General features: G+C 44.5%; 1 protein-coding gene across 2 annotated transcripts in view; it reads left to right on the forward strand.

Annotated features, from left to right (window-relative positions):
* The window catches only part of AQP9 (aquaporin 9), a 35,398-nt gene extending 20,278 nt beyond the window's left edge, over positions 1-15,120 (forward strand). The window contains exons 3-6 of one of the 2 annotated variants that reach the window (XM_065870912.1): positions 5,165-5,302; positions 6,624-6,742; positions 8,743-8,960; positions 14,130-15,120. In XM_065870912.1, the coding sequence (XP_065726984.1) occupies positions 5,165-5,302; positions 6,624-6,742; positions 8,743-8,960; positions 14,130-14,304 (650 nt within the window). In that variant the 3' untranslated portion in view covers positions 14,305-15,120. The remainder of the gene's footprint in view (positions 1-5,164; positions 5,303-6,623; positions 6,743-8,742; positions 8,961-14,129) is intronic. The other variant, XM_065870913.1, reaches the window with a different exon arrangement.
* The last annotated feature ends 4,043 nt before the right edge of the window (positions 15,121-19,163 follow it).

Here is a 19,163-nt window from a genome sequence, read left to right on the forward strand (position 1 = left end):
CCAATGTACTAGCACAGTTCTGGGTACTCTACAGACCTTAATTTTTCTAGATCTCAACAGTCCTGCAAGAATATGTATTTGATTCTATTTTTATAGATGACAAAATTTAAATGGCCAGCAAATGCTAAGTGACTGGCACAAAGGCAACATTTAGCAAAAGACAGAGATGAGGGTTGGAACTCAGAACTGACTGATTCCTAAATCTGGCTACGGAATAGTATTCTTCATCTATCAATAGAGTCTTTTACTAGCTCTTCCCCACGCTTGGAAACCACTTCCCAGATATGCTGTGAATAGCCCAGTGAATATCACTCCAACAGAGGCAATTCCCTGGAACCTTTATCCACAGCAATCAGGGACAGCCTAGGTCATTTGCAAAATAGCTAGTGTGTTCATGGAGCTGCAGGGCTAGTCAGAAGGTCTTGGCCCAATTCTGTTCTGAGTGGTAGGTTAATTAGAAGCCATTCCCAAGGTTCTGAGGAGCAAAATGAAATAATATTTAATACAGCCTGGGACCTTAGGAAGGAACTGTGGAAATGATCCACTTCCCAAAGGCTTGCAGAATCCTCAGCAGCCTTGTTTGGGGGCTCAGAGAACTAAGGCAAGACTGTTGGTGATAACGGAAGAAGGGACCCCCTGCATGCTGGGCACTGTACTGGGTGCTGTACATACTTTATATCCTCTCACTTCTATAGCAGCACTCTGAGGCCAGTATTATTGTCCATTCTACAGAGAAAACTGGAGCTCCAAGGGATTGAGTAAATTGCCAGAAGCCCCACAGCTGGCAAAGAGACAGATCAAAGATTTGACCCAGGTCTATACGACAGCAAAGCACAGGTCCCCATTATTATACAACATTCCCAGCTGTCTACTATGGGAAGGACAGCACAGGCAGGGCCTATGGGCAGTACGGTCCAGCTGGATCCCAGCACTGTACTACCTACCTAAGACACAAGAATAACCAGGGGAACACCCTGAATGTGCCAAGGCTTAATTACAGTTGCAGGCCTTGACACCAGACACACAACACACTCCTGGCTTCAAATAAGCATGCAGGATGCTCCACTGCCTCCCCTCATGCTCCCATCTACATTCACACAGGCGTTGTTTCCACAAACCATGCAATATAAATGTAGGCATGTTTTCAGCAATTTTTTTAAAGTAGAGATGTGGTTTTGCAGTATTTCACCTGCATAACACCCTGAATTAAACTTCATCAAATATTTACTTAGGATAAATTGGTCCCAGACCCTACCAATGTAGCTAACACCCTTTACCACCAGCACTGTCAATGTCTGTTTGCATCCACTGATATATTTGGAGTCACGATAGGAGGAGAAGGGACAGGGACCAGCAGGAAGGGGAAGAGGGAGTAAAGTATGGTGTGGAGTCTTCCCATCTGGCCTTCAGACTGGGATTAAGCCCCTGCGCTCAGAGTAAGGGCCAGAACTGATGGGACTGTTTTCACTAGAGGCTGCTTCTGGGTGAGGCTTGGGAGCTGTCCACATTGTTTATGAGAGACTGTGAGATCTCAAAATGCAAGGAGAGGTCTTCCCTGGTGGCGCAGTGGTTGAGAGTCCGCCTGCCGATGCAGGGGACACGGGTTCGTGCCCCAATCCGGGAAGATCCCACATGCTGCGGAGCGGCTGGGCCCGTGAGCCATGGCCCCTGAGCCTGCGTGTCCGGAGCCTGTGCTCCGCAACGGGAGAGGCCACAGCAGTGAGAGGCTCGCGTACCGCAAAAATAAATAAATAAAAATTTTTTTTTAAAAATGCAAGGAGAGCACTTTCTGAGCCTGGCTGATATAAGGTAGCACTGCGTTGGAAAAGGAGCTTATCTCCCCATCTCTGTTTGGAAATGATATTCAAGCTCCCTGAGAACTGGGGGGGAACATGCACAGACAACACACTGGCCCACTGATGACATCAGTGCAGATTCAGTATTGGCTTCAGCAGCCCAGGAACAGGAGAGGAAGACTACATAGGGGAGGTGACTTTCTCACAGTGGCCGCAGCTAACATGCTGGTTTGTGGGCATATGTGAGGCCCTCTTTGGGAATTCCAAAAATAACCAATGTATATTACGCATAAACATAAATGGGATCCCACTTTGTGGTCCAGACTGGTAAGGTCAGCTGACATCTGGTTGTGGAACATAAAGCATTACTGCATGGCAGTTACCACACCCTGCTCCCTTGTGAACTTGCCAGTAGTCTGGCAATCCAATCTGGCCAATCAGAACTCATAATGCCCTAATTATGCACCATCCCCCACAAAGCGTTTACACTGCCAGCTTGTACCTAGACTATGGCGGTTGTTTTTGATGTAGTTTTTTTTATAAGCAATAAAAATTCACTGAAAAATCAAAATAGCTTTGCTTAATGACAAATAAAATGTTAAAATGATCTCCATCACAGAGTTGTCTGTGGGTGGGGGGCAGGAGACTCGTCTAGGACAGAACCTTGAAAGAGCTCACCTTGCTCACGTAAGACTTTCATCTCAGGCCTCGGGGAATCCAGCTATCCCCCTGGGCTCTTTATGTGAATAATCTGATCATCACAACCACCTTGGCAGGGCCAAGATGTGAGTGTGGCCTTCTCTGACTCTAGCACTCATGTTCTTCCCACTACACTGCTCTGCTTTGTCCTTCGGGTAAGCCAAGTGATCACGCATCTCTGCAAGGAGAAACTCTCCTCGTTGCTTTGCAAAGCACCCTCCCAGGCACACCCTCTCTGACTCCCAAACAACTTTCCCTCTGTAGATCTCTGTAGTCTGAGCTATCTGAATAAAGACCTCTGACTATTTCTTCAACTTTCATATCTTCTTTTTCTTCAATTTTTTAAATTGAAGTAGAGTTGATTTACAATGTTGTGCCGGTCTCTAATGCACAGCAAAGCGACTCAGTTATACACATAGAGACATTCTTTTTTATATTCTTTTTCATTATGGTTTATCTCAGGAGATTGGATATAGTTCCCCATGCTATACATTAGGACTTGCTGTTCATCCATTCTGAATGTAATAGTTGGCATCTACCAGCCCCAAACTCCCAGTCCATCCCTCTCCCTCCCCACTTCCCCCTTGGCAACCACCAGTCTATTCTCTATGTCTATGAGTCTGTTTCTGCTTTATAGATAGGTTCATTTGTGCCATATTTTACATTCCACATACATCAACTTTCATATCTTGAAAACCTACTAAGTGCCTTGCAGCATGTCAAGGTCAAGGTGAACAATAGTTCCTGCCTCAGGGTGCTTTTGAGGGGCTAAAAGCATAAACCTACCTACAGCAAGTCTTATTTTGGAAGAGGAGCTTGCTAAACAGTAACTGTCCCATTGGTGGACTCATCTGAGGGGAGACATTTTTGATTGGAGGTGATTTCTTACATCCCCTTGTCCTTTCACAATGGGTTCCTCCAGGCTGGCTGGGTGGTGGCTACCCTCCAACCAGCTCTGGGAGAAGAGGAACAGGGCTGGCTCCAGGAACTTTCCACTGCCCTGGGTGCTCCCCTCTTCTAACCCCTGTTTCCAGCTTCCCTAGGAAGCTGTACTCCTGCCAGTCTCCAGAATTATGACTCTCTTAGATTTAAAAGTAAAACAAAACAGGTGATATGTGTGTAAGGCTTCAGGAAGTCACCTGTGCTTTGATATATTGGCATTTTCTTGTTCATATTAGCCCCAGAGTGGCAGAGGCAGGTGAAGAAAGGACCCTCACGGTGTAGTCAGCAGTCAGAACCCCTCCCCACTGCAAGCCCACTTTGGCTTAGAGACTCAGGAAAAGCATAGCTTTCTTCACGCACTGGGGAGAGGAGGGAAGGCTTCCCAAAACAAGCTCACCAATAGGTTCTGTGGGGGGTCAAATGGCAAAGTGTCGTCACCATCATCATCATCATCACTCCTTTGTTTACAACTATTTCCACAACCCAGAGGTCCACATTTCAGTGTAGTCACATTGACAGTTACTCTAATTCCCCCCTCCACACTAAATGTCATTGGCACTCTTCATATGAGTGTCCTTCATCCCTCTTCATATGAGTGTCCTTCATCCCTAGGAATCAAGCCCATATGCTCAAAGATGATCTTTGAAAATTTTTTCCCTGCTTTCTAAGGCAGAGAAACCTTTATAAACTTGGTGAAGAAGATCTAGAAAAGAACATAGGCCCAAGAGTTCAAATAAACCTGAATTTGAATCCTAGACCTACCACTTATTAGCCATGTGACCTTAAAATGTTACTTTACTTCTGTGCCTCAGTTTTCTCAGCAGTTAACTGGACTAGTACCCACCTCACCGGGTTCTTAGGAGGATCAAGTGCATGTAATACGCCTATGACAGCACCTGGCAAGTGTTCAATATGCATTGTTGTTACTGTTGTTACTAGCAAAGCCAGCTGGGGATATCAGTAACCTACCCCAGAACAAGCCCTCTACCTGACCTTGCAACTGGGTTAGAATCAAAGAGGCTGATTTCTCTAGTCAGACTTTAGGCTGGAGTGGAGGAAGAAGTGTTGCTCCATTTGTGTGTGTGAGATATACATCGTTTATGCAGAGAAACTACAGAAAATCCACTCAGACACTGTGACTACCTCAAAATAAACTGAGCCCCTTACCTCAATGAGAGGCACAGCCCACAAAGGAAGGGCCATTTCCCCTTAAAGAGATATCTCTTTTCAGTTTGTTTCTATATCCTCTGGACATGGACTTAGAAATGACTAGATATAGATTTAAATCTTACAAGTATAAGTATATTGACTTACAAATATACTGAAGTTAACTGTTTATATCAATCTCTTTGGGGTTATTGCTTTATAGTTAGGCAAAACCCAGTAGATAGATGATATAGATAGAGAGAGAGATGAGAGAGAGAGAGAGAGAAAATGAGCCACTTGAGTACAAGTTTCTTTACATATTTGACTTTCTTTTGAGAAAGCTAAACTTCCTAAACAGTGTCTAATGATGCCATGAGATTATTAGTCCTCTCTTCCTCTCCACTCAAACACACACACACACACACACACACACACACACACACACACACCTCTGTCTCCTCACATACAGTTCCTCACCTAGAAGACTGAATTCTGCCTGCAGTCCCTAGATAAGGTTTCCTTCACAATAATTCTCCCTGGCCTGCCCTCTGACTTTCCTAATCACCTTATCTTCCTTGCAGGTGGCCACATCAACCCAGCTGTGACTTTTGCAATGTGTCTTTTTGGACGGACGAAGTGGTTCAAATTCCCCTTTTATGTGGGGGCCCAGCTCTTGGGAGCCTTTTTAGGGGCTGCAACCCTCTTTGGCATTTATTATGGTGAGTAGGACAGGTAAGAACAGGAAACGTTCTCCACTTGACACGCAGTTCTAAGAGTCCTAAGTTCTAAATAATGGGGCCAACATTATCATTAGGGCACGTTCAGGAAGTCTCTTAATGAAAATGGTCACAACTTAAATGGAGGACAGAACTTAAAGGAAGTATATTTTTAGACCCAACCAGCACTACACTGTGAACAATGCCAAAGTAAGCAATAGGCCACTGGCTTCTCCATGGCTTTCTCTGATTTGGCTGGGAAGGGAGCCGTTGACTTGTGGCAAGGAGAATGATGAGTAAGTACTTAAAGAAGGAATCTGGAACAAAGTCTTTGAAGGAAGAAGCATAGCAGAGAAATGGGCTGGGTGGGGAACCTCTTCTCCCTTCCATCCAGTAGCCAGGGCTTCCATTCTGCAACAGTCCTGGGGGAACCACAGTACTGACGATCAAAGACCCAGACTTTAGTTCCATGTGAACTATGTACGTAGCTGTGTGACTTCAGTAAGTCATCTGACTTTATTGGTCTCAGTTTCCTCCTCTGGAAAATAAAGGAATTGAACTAGTAGGTGACTTCTTAGGCCCTTCAAACTAAAAAATCTTGGGGTTCCATAAAATCAAGTGTTAAAGTAGTTCCTTCTCTCTAACCCAAGGTAAGTCGTAATACTTTATGACTCTCAAACTGAAGCCCTTAGGAACTAGAATTTATGAGCCAAGCCTGAGAGGTACATTGTGGAAAGGGACCTCTTCCCACAGAGTATCCTAAGAATTAGAGTGTAAGAAGACTAAAGAATTACTCAAGACCAGACCAGAAACCTAGAGCACCAGCTGCTGTGGCCAGAGAGGCCTGGGGGTGGTACTGGCTATGTCGGGGACTGCTGTGTTCCTTGTTCTAAGGGCATCTTCACTGTACCTTGATGCCCTCAAATTCTGGACTGCTATTAGGGGTTACTGAGAACCCTCTGGGAATCATGAGCTCTGCATAGAGCAAGTCCAAGCTTCACTTTCAATTTTAGTCAATCTTGAAAATTCCAAGAATTCCCCTCAAAGAAAAATGGTTCCCAAGAACCACTGGATAAAGATTTGGCTCAAACGTGGAGTGAACCATCAAGGGCAGCCGGGGCTTTCTCTCTCTGACCCGCTATCCTGGGAGTTCTCTGGGTATCTCTAAAGCTACCATACTGTGAAGTGAAAAGAGGCAAATGATATGGATCTTCGTAGCTGAACCTGAGGGTTCGCCTGTACTTGTTCAGCACAAGACCTGGCATAGGCCTACGTCCCTCCCTGCCCAGAGGACACTAACATGCCAGAGCTCTGTCTTCCATAGATGCATTTCTGTCTTTTGCTGGTGGAAAACTGCTCGTCGTGGGAGAAAACGCAACAGCACACATTTTCGCAACATACCCAGCTCCGTATCTGTCTCTGGTGAATGCATTTGCAGACCAAGTAAGTGTACATTCAACAAAGACCTAACTTTTGTGAAAAGACATAATCTAATAAGGGGGATGCAGAGGAACATTATAGGCCTATCAGAAAAGAAAGGCTATGTTTCCAAAGTCAGAGGTCCCTACGCATAACCCAAGCTTTGTTGACAAATTTCTGCCCTTGCCAAAGTTGATACCACTACGGGTTTCCTGCCTCCTCTTTAATACATACACTTCTTCCACATCAGTCAAGTTTCAGAGAAAAGTGCATGACTGGACATTTCAACCCCTGTAGGGGTAAATGGGGTTTGTTCCACCTAACTGTCTCTTTTGTGCACATGATCTAAACGTAGAGGCCTCAAGAAAAGACACTGTGATCTCAGTTCAAGGACTGTGAAGTGTAGTAGTTGAGCTTAGAGTATCCCAGGTCTTCTGTGTCTCCCCACGTGCATAGGTTTATCCAGACTCTCTAGGCAGCTAGAAGTGTCTCTGCCTTAATGACATTTAAACAAGCTGCATCCAAGCATCTGTCGTGTAGCCAATAGCACAACTATTCTGGTCTAAAATCACTTGTCTGGTTCTCATCCTGATTCTTCTGCTTATGAGCTGTGTGCCCTTGGGCAAGTTTCTTAACCTCCTTCTATCTACATTTCCTCATCTGTAAACTGTGAATAAATAGGATTTATCTCACCGATTGGTGTGAAGTTCTAATGAGAAAAAGCATATGAAGTACCTGGCACATAATAAGTGTCTGGTAAACAGAAGCTATGATTTAGCTGTTAAAGTAAAATAATAGTTTGGAAATTTTAGAAACTAGAGAGTGGGGAAAACACCCACTGTACCACACCACTTCAGAATACCTGCTCTCATTGTTTGTATAATCTCTTACAACTTGTTTTTATGTTGTTTTCAAGTATAAAATATAATGCACATATTTTTCTTAATATCATAAGCATTTAAAAATGTTACCAGATAGCTCTTATATTTGTTTTTTTGTTTTGTTTTGTTTTGCGGTACGCGGGCCTGTCACTGTTGTGGCCTCTCCCGCTGCGGAGCACAGGCTCCGGACGCACAGGCTCAGCGGCCATGGCTCACGGGCCCAGCCGCTGTGTGGCATGTGGGATCCTCCCGGACCGGGGCACGAACCCGTGTCCCCTGCATCGGCAGGCGGACTCTCAACCACTGCACCACCAGGGAAACCCTTGTATTTGTTTTTTGATGGCTGTATAATAGACTATAGAATGGGCACTTCATAATATAGTTAGCCCTTTCCCTATTGATGTGGACTCCACTTTTTCAATACTATAAATGTTTGACTATTTATTTGCATATTTGCTTTATGATGTTTCCATATTTTAGATTATTTCCATGATGTGGTTCTCAAAATATCCAACTGGGTCAAATTCAGTACATAATCTTACGGATTATTTTTAATGCATGTTGCTAAATTACTGATAAATTGCCTTTCAAAAGTGTAGTATGTGCTTAGTTTAATTAGGAAAGCCTGAGAGAAGTGGTATCCGTTCCCTAACACTTGGTATTGTTCGTACTTTTTTTTCATTGTGAATCAGTTTTTCCCTCTTATTTCTTTAATCTATTTTTCTTTCATGAATTTTCTTTTCATTTCCTTTGCCCATTCATCTACTGATGTCTCACATTGTTTTTCTCACCAATTTGAATGAGCCCCTTTGTTCATTTTTCAAGCCTGTAGCTTGTTCTCCACTTAGCTGGTAGTAGCTCAGCAGGATAGTGTAGTAAAGATAACAGTCTCTAAAGCTGCTCTCTCTGGATCCACACCTGCCTGTCACTGACTGTGTCACCTTGGGCAGGTAACTAATCTGTAAAGGAGAATGATATCAGCACCCATGTCTAAGATTGCTGCGATAAGGGTCTGGCACAGAGTGCTCACCCAGCATATGTTACTTATTACTAGGTTTGTTTTTAATGAGAGTGGGTGAATTTTGAGGTGGGCAAGGGGGAAGAATATAAACTAAATCCCTTGTATATTTTCTCCCTCCCCAGGTAGTGGCCACCATGTTTCTCCTCATTGTCATCTTTGCCATTTTTGACTCAAGAAACTTGGGAGTCCCCAAAGCCCTACAGCCCATTGTCATTGGCTTCCTGATTGTTGTCATTTCTTCCTCTCTGGGAATGAACAGTGGCTGTGCCATGAACCCAGCTCGAGACCTGAGTCCCAGACTTTTCACTGCCTTGGCAGGTTGGGGGTTTGAGGTCTTCACGTAAGTAACAACGGTCAGGGAGGAGGAGGAAGATTCACACTGTGCCTCAATGGGGAGGGCTGTGCTTTGACCTGGAGATCCAAGAGAGTGCAGATGGGAGGGTGAGGTTAAGTGCATCCTCATCATAAGTGTGGAACGTATCACTGGTGATTTATGATACGGGGGGTGTGTGTGTGTGTGTGTGTGTGTGTGTGTAAGAAAGAGAGAGAGAGAGAGAAGGGGGAGGGAGACAAAGAGATAGACACAGAGACATAATAAGAGACAGAGAGGGACAAAGAGACAGAGAAAGATAGAGAGGCTCTAGATAGATTCAAAGAGATAGGTTTGTCCTATATAATAATAATTTCTCAACTGGTATATGGCTTTATGTGACTATTTTGTATGTAGAACTTGTCTACGTATTCACTTTGTGACAAAGGGGTAGAATTTCTATCTTCTGATACTACTATAGGGCTCTTTCTAGGAGACCATGCTAGCTTCGCTTCATTCATTCATTCATTCAACAGATCTACCTTAATCACCACCTATGCTGTGGTCACTGTGCTAGGCAAGGAAATTTCAAAATCAGATAAGACACTGGCCTTGAGGAATGTAACAAGTGCTCTGGTAACCCCTGAAACAAAGTGCTAAGGGAACACAGATGAGGGAGTGACTACCTCTACCCGGGGAAGCTGGGGGAGGCACCACAGAAGAAGTGAGTGCTGAGCTTATTCTTTTTTTCTTTTTTTTTGGCCATGCCATGTGGCTTGCGGGGTCTTAGTTCCCCAATCAGAGATCGAACCCTTGCTCTCGGCAGTGAGAGCACGGAGTCCTAATCACTGGTCCTTGAATTCTTGAAGCATAAGAAATTCCTAGTGGAACAGGCATCAAAGAGAGCCTATGCACAGGAAGTGGCAGGACCCCGTGCCTTACACCTCAGAATGTGCTGCAGAAACATGCCAACTGCTGGTACCAAGCTCCCAGGACAAACGCTGCCCGTTAATTCCTTCCCACCGCCCCCCCCAAAGTCATGGTGGCCAGTCCCCAACCACTCATCACATCTCTCTCTGGGAAAGGCACCCACCTTTGTTCCCCAGGAAACAGGGCTCTAACATGGAGAAAGAGAAGCAGGGAAAACATGTGTGAGCAAATTTTAATGTCTGCTGTGGGAACAAAACACTTGAGTGTCCCTAATGCTGACCTATATGTAGCTGTACACAAGTGATGAATTCATTTAAGAGTTTGGGTTGCCTTCACCATCGTGAAACACAAGCTACTGAAATCACTGACACTATTCTGATAACCACCACAGACAGCATTAGAGCTGCTATCGCGTAAGCACCATGAGGACAGAGACCTTGACCATGTTTTCACTGCTGTGTCCGCTGTGACTAGGATGTGGTCTGGCACATAGAAAGCCTCAATAAAAGCTATTGAATAAAAGTATGGATAAATGCTATGTGACACACATGTCCTAGGAGATGAGGGATAAAAAAGAATCAAGAAACATGCCCTATCTTTAAGAAACGAACAGTGCAGTGAATTTATAGAGCAGGGGTTCTCAGCCAGAGGTGATATTGCCCTCAGGGACATTTGGCAATGCCTGGAGACACTTTGGGTTGTCACAGCTGGGGAGGGTGGGGGCAGATGTTGTCACCAGCATCTAGTGGGTAGAGGCCAGTAGAGGGATACTGCTAAGCATCTTACAGTATCCAGGACAGATTGCCACAACTAAGAATTATTCAGCCAAATATGTTAAGAGTGCCACAGTTGAGGAGCTCTCTTCCAGAATGATCATACTAGAACGTGAAAAGGTTGAACAAAATGCCAACTAGGAAGATCATTTGTATTCTTCCAATGTACTGTCAAAAGCATACGTTAAAGAGCTCCTTATTTCCAAAGCCCAGAATTGGCCCATGAGTTTCCTTTAATCCCAATTTCCTGAGGTTCACTCCAGGAGACCACTGCCCCTACCATCAAGACACCTCTGTGAGCTTCACACAGACCCTGAGAACAAAGGTGCCCCACAGTGATGTGACCTCTATTTGAGCCCTGCTTGGTGATTCACCCAAAGTTCTAAGAGTGATGGTGGTTCTAAAGAGGTAGAGATCTTGCCTCTTTTCTTTGCTCTGTTGAGTATATGGCAGGAGACCATGTCTGTGGGAGAATGCTGAAATCACCTAATGCCAAACTCTGAGCACCATGTCCCTTGTTAGCATCAGGGTCTTTCCCCCTCATTCATGCATTCATTCATCCATGCAGCTACCTGATTTCTTATTCAAGGCCCTGTGCTAAAGATGCCCCTCACCGTTGTTGCCCTTCACTGCTTTATTTACATTCTATTTCAGAGTAGTGAGCATAGGCTCTTACACAGGTTGGAGCTGTCAAGTGCCATTAAAGAGATTTGACTAATTAACTCCAAGAGTTGAAAGAAGGTTTGTAGCTCCAAATTTCAGAATTATGGGGGTGGAAGTAGGGGCATTTTGTAGTATTTGGACATGCTTAAACAGCGGACAGAGAGGATATTTCAGGCAGAGAGGATTCTGTATCCCAAGACAGAATGTTAAAATAATACATGATCTAGTTTAGTTGGAAGGGTGCATGAAGAAGCTTGGAAGGGCAATTGTTTCAGACCATTAGAGGACCTAGATTCCCAGAATGAGACTTTGGGGTTTTTGCTCCTCCCTCTTCTGTAGGTTATAGGAAGCAACAAAAGATTTAGGGCAGAAGTTTGACATGTTTAGAACTTCAATTTAGCAAAACTGATCCGACATTATTATATAGAACAGATTAAAAATGAGCAGAGGGGGCAGAAACCAGTTAGGAAATAGCTAGACTGACTGATAATCCTCAACCAAAAAGTCCCCAAGGGAACCGTTGAGGGATAACAGGACTCCAAAGTGTCCCTAAAGTGTCCCATCCTTTCAGGGTTCTACATCCAAGCTAAGCATCTCAGGGGACTTTCTAGTTTGGATCCACACCCAAGGTCTCAGATAAAACCGAGACTGCCTTGGATCCTCACTTGCCCCTGTATGGCACGGAGTGACGATGACAGAGGGAGTGGGGCTCCAGCAGGTCTGACAAGGGCAAGACAGACCCCGGCTGACTCTTGCTTTTCCCTTAAGTATTAGGATGTAAGCGAGTGGTCTTCACTAATTCACTTTAAAGTGTTGATAACTTAGTGGATGAAGGATCTCAGGGGTATTGTTGATTTTTAAAATAGTTTAACCAAAGGAATGAATCCCTCATGATGGTACCGTAAGCAATTAACACAGACATATTTCTGGCATCCCCCAAATCATAGTGTGCAAATAACCTTGTTTACCTGTGAGGCCAGGCAGGGAACCATATCAGAGCTCCTCCATTAAAGCCTTGTGAACCTGGTGCAACACATCCAGCTCAAGAGGGTCCAGCCAGTGAAAGGAGGACATGTGAGCTGGCAGATATCTTGGACCCTAACCTGTTAAATGACAGTAAGAGATGTGCCACAAACCAGTGATGGAAGAAAGGAAGTGATGGACCAAATAAGGTGGCTTAAACTTGCTTCATGTGCTTACCTGAAGAGAAGGCTCTGAGTTCTTTAAAGCTCAGGTGCCTCTCATAGAAAATTCCACCTGGATTTGGAGGCATGGGAAAGGGCGCTGTGAGAACTGAATGCAGTGACCTCGTTCCAGTGCAGTAAGAGTGACATCTGCTGGCCACTGTGCTTAATGACGGTGCTCTTCCCCGGAGCCTGCGTTTATGCTCTAAGACTTATTATCTTATTGTGAGCCTGCACTGATGATCTAAGATTCAGGATCTAAGAGAGTGCTTGGAAGATGCAGGTGGAAGGGACCACTGTTCAGATGGAAGAATGAAGCTCAGAGATGAGGAGACTTTTGCCCAAAGACCATCTGGACCCTCCTGAGATTAGAACTAAATCTCATGAATTCTAGGACAAGCCCCCTGTTTTGTGCTTATTTCCTTTATTACCCTTTCTAATAAAAAACTGATACAAACAAAAGGTCCCATGGAAATATGTATAGTTGTTAGGAATAAAACTAAAAATAGCAGCCATGAATCCTTCCCCCAAATAGAACACTGTGAAATTCCCATGTGTAGTTGTGTTCCTCTTGTTTCCTCTGCCTCCTCTGCATTACTCTGAATTTTTTTTTGTTCATAATTATCCTGCTTTTAAAAAGTTTTATCTTGGGCTTCCCTGGTGGCGCAGTGGTTCAGAGTCCGCCTGCTGATGCAGGGGCCACGGGTTCGTGCCCCGGTCCGGGAAGATCCCACATCCCGCAGAGCGGCTGGGCCCGTGAGCCATGGCCGCTGAGCCTGCGCGTCCAGAGCCTGTGCTCCGCAACGGGAGAGGCCACAACAGTGAGAGACCCGCGTACCGCAAAAAAAAAAAAAAAAAAAAAAGTTTTATCTCAAACGTACATATCCTTAAACAACATATTGTATAGTTTTACTTGCTTCTGACCACTCATGGTCCTTTCTACGGAATTATTTAAGTGGATTTTCTATCTCCAAAAGAGATGGTGACAATTCGCAAAGGCACCTGCTTTCTCTCAGAACTATACCTCCAATACAATGTGCTGACATTGAGGATTTCTGGAGGGGAGAGGGAAACATGGCAGAAAGTCCTTATCAGAGAGTAAGTTTAAGTAAGCTGTGACCTCAAAATATAAGTACTGAATTCAATTATATTTAGTAGGTAATTCATATCTCTACCTTCGATTTTTTTTAATTCACTTATTGGCAAATGTTTCCTGTTTATTTTGTAAGTGCCCTCATATACCAATCATGTCCAGGAATCTCTCCACATCTCCCAACCATTTGCAATCCCCAGGGCTCATTATTTCAGGATGAGGGGAAGGCAACTCCTGAATAATCAACCTGAACTTTCCCTAAATGCCCTCAATTGTAGCCATGGGTTCGGGGACTATACTTTCTGAAAGGAAAATAAATGGGACATTTCTCTCACAAGTACTAATAGGACAATGGAATAGATCATCTGAAATCAGGTATACTGCAAAATCTAGGATGATGGTTGCCAAGCTACAGTGAGTGCCCTTATACTTAGCTCTTGCTGATTTAAAAGGGAGTCATGAGCATGAGAAATGACTAGCTGGTTAGTGAATAACTAGCAGTAATACCAGGAAGAAGGCCAAGTGGTATATCACTAATTTCTTTGTTTGATTTCAGAGCTGGAAATAACTTCTGGTGGATTCCTGTAGTGGGCCCTTTTGTTGGTGCTATGGCTGGAGGCCTCATCTATGTTCTTGTCATTGAAATCCACCACCCGGATCCTAACCCAGACTGCGAGGAAGAACAGCCAGAGGACAAACCAGAGAAACATGAACTTAACGTGCTAATGTAACAGCATGCTCAGCTCCGGGTTTACAATTGGCTACCTACTGGGCTTTACACTTCACAAAGCACTTTCACACATATTATCTAATTTAATCCTTATAGTCACTGTCTGGGGTAAATATCATGCTGCTCATCTTTCAGATAAGAAAACAAAATCTCAGGGAAGTTGAGTTGCCTAAGGTCACATGGAAACTTGAACATCACTGAATGCATCCTATACCTTTCAGAAGATTAGTGACTGGATGAAAACCTTGGCCAGCCCCTCCTGACCGGCCAGAAGTGAGACTGGAAGCTGCCAGAACATGTACACCTTCTGGGCATCATTCTTTTGGATCCTAAGTTACGAAGACCGCCACTGTCTGGTTTTATTCCCACTGTTACTGAAGCACTAACAAAGGAAAGAGGTAGCCATTAGATCATACTTTTCATCTGCTGAAGAACATTATCAGAGGCCTCCCTTCCTAGGCCACGCTTAGTCTTGCTAAGTCTTGATCTTCCTTCCCTGCCAATTCTAACACTGTACATTCCAGGAATTTCCTCTTGGTCAGGCTCCTCCCTGTCACTTTGGTCAAAGAAGTCTGTGAGTTACAAGCACCAGAGAAACTGCTCTACATCAAGTGATGCACCTTCAGTCAAACTGTTATAAACCTCAGAATTCCCAGAGTTATCCAGTTTCTCAACTGCTTTGTGATGATAACAAAACAAAAAGCACATGTGAATGTCTCCAGGGGCCTATAATAGACTGTAATAGATTGATATATGGATTTTTTTATTTCTCTGAAACTACTTGTCATTTCCTATTTGAAATAAATTTGGGGTGAGGTTTTATTTTGGAGTTTTAATAAGTATTAAGATCGCTAAGTACACTTAGTTCAGAGGTTGTCTGTCCTGTCTACAAATTGAGATCTCTGGGGAGCTTTTTAAAAAATGCTAATGCTCAGTTGGTCATTGGTAAACATCTCAGGTGATTCTAATGTGCAGCCAGTGTTGAGAACACTGACTTGGTTAAAGTACATGGGTATCCTTGAGAACCATGTCTAGTGGTGACCGGGTAATTCCTGGTAGGATTCTCAGTTTTGGGATCCTCAGGGATTAGAGAGCAGTGGTTCTCAGTAGGGGACAGTTTGCTCCTTCACAGTCCTACCTACTACCTCTGCAAGGGGACGTTTGGCTATGTCTGGGGACGTTTTTGGTTGTCACAACTGGGGTAGGAGCATTTCTAGCACCTAGTGGGTAGAAGTCAGAGATGCTGCTAACCATCCTACCATGCACAGGACAGCCCTCCCCTGCAGTAAAGAAGTATCCATCCCCAAATGTCTATAGTGCAGAGGTTAAGAGACCCTGGATTCAAGAAGAGAGGAGTAAGAGAAGACACTGAAATCCTGTGCCCTGATCCAAGTTCTTTCAAAAGCAGAGATGCCAGATGAGCCAGGGGCAGACCCGGGGGATGGATTATACTTCTTAGAGAAAGAAGTAATCCCAAATTCGAGTTTTCAGGTTGGATTGTGGAATCTGTGATCCACGCAGGTGCTCTTAAACACTACCTGGTGATTAATGACTAGAATTATGAAGAGGAAATGTACACTTATGGAAATCAACCCCAGGAAGGTTTTTCTAAATGGAAGAAAAAAGTCCTCTGGTTCAAGGTGCTTACACTCAAATCCTCCCCCTTCCCCAGTTTACAAGTGGGTTTGCCTGGGTCAGGTTCTTATCCAAGAGAATTTCTATAGGGTTGAATGACATGTGTCAGAAGTCAGTTAGAGCCAAATACATACCTTAAAAAAATAGATTCTTTAGGAGGTAGAATTGCAACATCTTCCCACCTCTCTTCCTTGTCAATCACAAAACGTAATAGAAGCATTTATTTTAACGTCAAAGACGGAATTTCTCTATGATTCCCCAACCAGTTGAGATCTCAGAGCATGCCAAAGGTTGTAGGACTTTTCTAACCTTTAAGAGCCAAAGTTAACACTCAGCTGTTGAACAGAATATGTGGGGTAAAAATGTTACACTTAAAAATCCAATCTTTAAGATATAAATTATTATTTCCTTTAAATTGCTTACACACACACACACACACTTGCCTTATTTAAAGGTATGTCAGTGTTCAAAAATGTCATCATGGAAAAAGAATTACAACTTCCACTTATAGAGAATGGTTTACAAGTTTTGTTTAGCCACAGAACCTATTGTTCAAATAAAATTTTATATGGTATCCACAAGTAAACCAGAGCTGCTATAAATAGAAAGATGGCAGGGAAGAGGATGTGAGTTTCATCCTGCCTGTGATATCATCTCACACACCACCCCCAATGCAGCCACTGAAGGGTCTCTAAAGAGAAGCTCTGTGTGTGTGGTGGGGGACACCAATTGAAAACCATTGATAAAGAATTTGGGACAAGTTGTTGCTAAAAATTTTTATAAAAGTTTCAAGTGTAGAACCTACAAAAAGCGATGTTAGTTCAATCTCAGGTAATTTGTCACAGACTTCTTGGTAAGTGTATTTAGATAAGTTAAACAGAATTACTCAACCTACCAAATACCACCCACAAAGAAATTTTTTATATCAAGTTATCAATTCTCAAACTGAGAATTTAAGTTCTCTGAGACAACATGTTTACTTATCACAGTATATGGAGAGAAACAGTGGTAGACCTGGTCAGGTTTACTGACTCTCTAAGTCTCTATAAAAATAAATAGGTACATAGCTGATGATAGATAAATATAGATAGATAAATGATATTTAGATAGATAGACATAGACAGACAGACAGGTAGACAGACTGGTCCACCAAGCCCCAACTTCTTTTTTGTTGCTGGAAATGGAGTAGCTCTATCAAGAAACGTAGTCTCAAGATTAATAAAGGAAGGCCCTCATAAAACTGAACATGAATAAGTGAACTGAGTTAGCTGAGAGAATCCACAGAACTGTGTGAGGATGGACATGTTGTCCAAGCATAGTTTGACTCTATCTCCTCTCCAGGGTTACATTATGTCTTTTGTAGACTTTAGGCATGTTTGCCCTCATGGGCCCCTTTCCTCACAGAAAATTTTATTGCTTAAATTATGTTTTATGACTGCACTGGTGGCAAGCTAGACTATATTATTATGTTTTATATCATGTTAGAAGACACTAAAACATTTTCCTGGTCTGCTAAAAACATCTTGGGCTCTAGCGCGCCCCCTGGTGTCCCAGAGCTCAGTCATACTGCAGCCTCTTCCTCCTTGTGGTCCTCAACACCCTGCCTGTGGGGTCTCAGGAAACACGGCCAAGGGAAGAGGAAGGATGGAAACAGAGGAGAGCCTTGGACGTCCTAGAAGTTGTGAGGATACTCTGGAGGCCAGGTCTGAGGCCTGAGACCATGGGGACCATCCACATCTTGGCCCTTCTGTCTCCTTCTCAAGCACTGAGCAGGAAAGGGCCTTCTTGACCTTCTGAGAAGGAACCAGGGAGGTCCTGGGGCGCCATAAGCTCCAGAGACCCTGTAATATGTGGGTCTCCCTGGTCTTGCCTTTATTGTATTCCTTGTCTATCCTCAGCTGCAGCCATACAAGCCTCTGTCCTGATCCTTGAACCCACCACACAAGCTCCTGCCACAGGACCTTTGCACTTGATGTTTCTCTTGCCTGAAATTCCCTATACCACCTGTTCAGGTCTTCTCAAATGTCACCACGTTTTTCAGGTCTGACAACTGTTTCACTCCCTATCCTCTTCCCTTGTTAATCTTTTTCCACAGCACTTACTACCATCTCTAAAACACACATATTCCTGGACTTCCCTGGTGGAGCAGTTGTTAAGAATCCACTTGCCAATGCAGGGGACATGGGTTCGATCCCTGGTCTGGGAAGATCTCACATGCTGCAGAGCAACTAAGCTGGTGAGCCACAACTACTAAGCCTGCACTCTAGAGCCCACGAGCCACAACTACTGAGCCCACGTACCACAACTGCTGAAGCCTGCGCACCTACAAGCCCACGCTCTGGAAAAAGAGAAGCCACTGCAATGAGAAGCCCGCACACCACAACTAAGAGTAGCCCCTGCTCGCCACAACTAAAGAAAGCCTGCACACAGCAAAGAAGACCCAACGCAGCCAAAAAATAAATAAAAATTAATTTTTAAAAAATATATTTTAGGGGGGGACCTTGAAGATGGCGGAAGAGTAAGACGCGGAGATCGCCTTCCTCCCCACGTATACACCAGAAATACATCTACACGTGGAAAAACTCCTACAGAACACCTACTGAAGGCTGGCAGAAGACCTCAGACCTCCCAAAAGGCAAGAAACTCCCCACGTACATGGGTAGGGCAAAAGAAAAAAAGAAAAAACAGAGACAAAAGAATAAGGACGGCACCTGCACCAGTGGGAGGGAGCTGTGAAGGAGGAAAAGTTTCCACACACTAGGAAGCCCCTCCGCGGGCGGAGACTGCGGGAGGCGGAGGGGGGAGCTTCGGGACCGCGGAGTAGTGCACAGCGACGGGTGCGGAGGGCAAAGAGGGGAGATTCCTGCACAGACGATCGGTGCCGACCGGCACTCACCAACCCGAGTGGCTTGTCTGCTCACCCGCCGGGGCGGGCGGGGCTGCGAGCTGAGGCTCAGGTTTCGGTTTTGGACGGAGCACTGGGAGAGGACTGGGGTTGGCGGCTTGAACATAGCCTGAAGGGGTTACTGCACCACGACTAGCCGGGAGGGAGCTCGGGGAAAAGCCTACACCTGCCGAAGAGGTAAGAGACTTTTTCTTCCCTCTTTGTTTCCTGGTGCGCGAGGAGAGGGGTTTAAGAGCGCTGCTTAAAGGAACTCCAGAGACGGGCGCGAGCCGCGGCTAAAAGCGCGAACCCCAGAGACGGGCGCGAGCCGCGGCTAAAAG

Source organism: Phocoena phocoena, chromosome 2, assembly GCF_963924675.1.
Source record: "Phocoena phocoena chromosome 2, mPhoPho1.1, whole genome shotgun sequence".
Taxonomy (NCBI): Eukaryota; Metazoa; Chordata; class Mammalia; order Artiodactyla; family Phocoenidae; genus Phocoena; species Phocoena phocoena.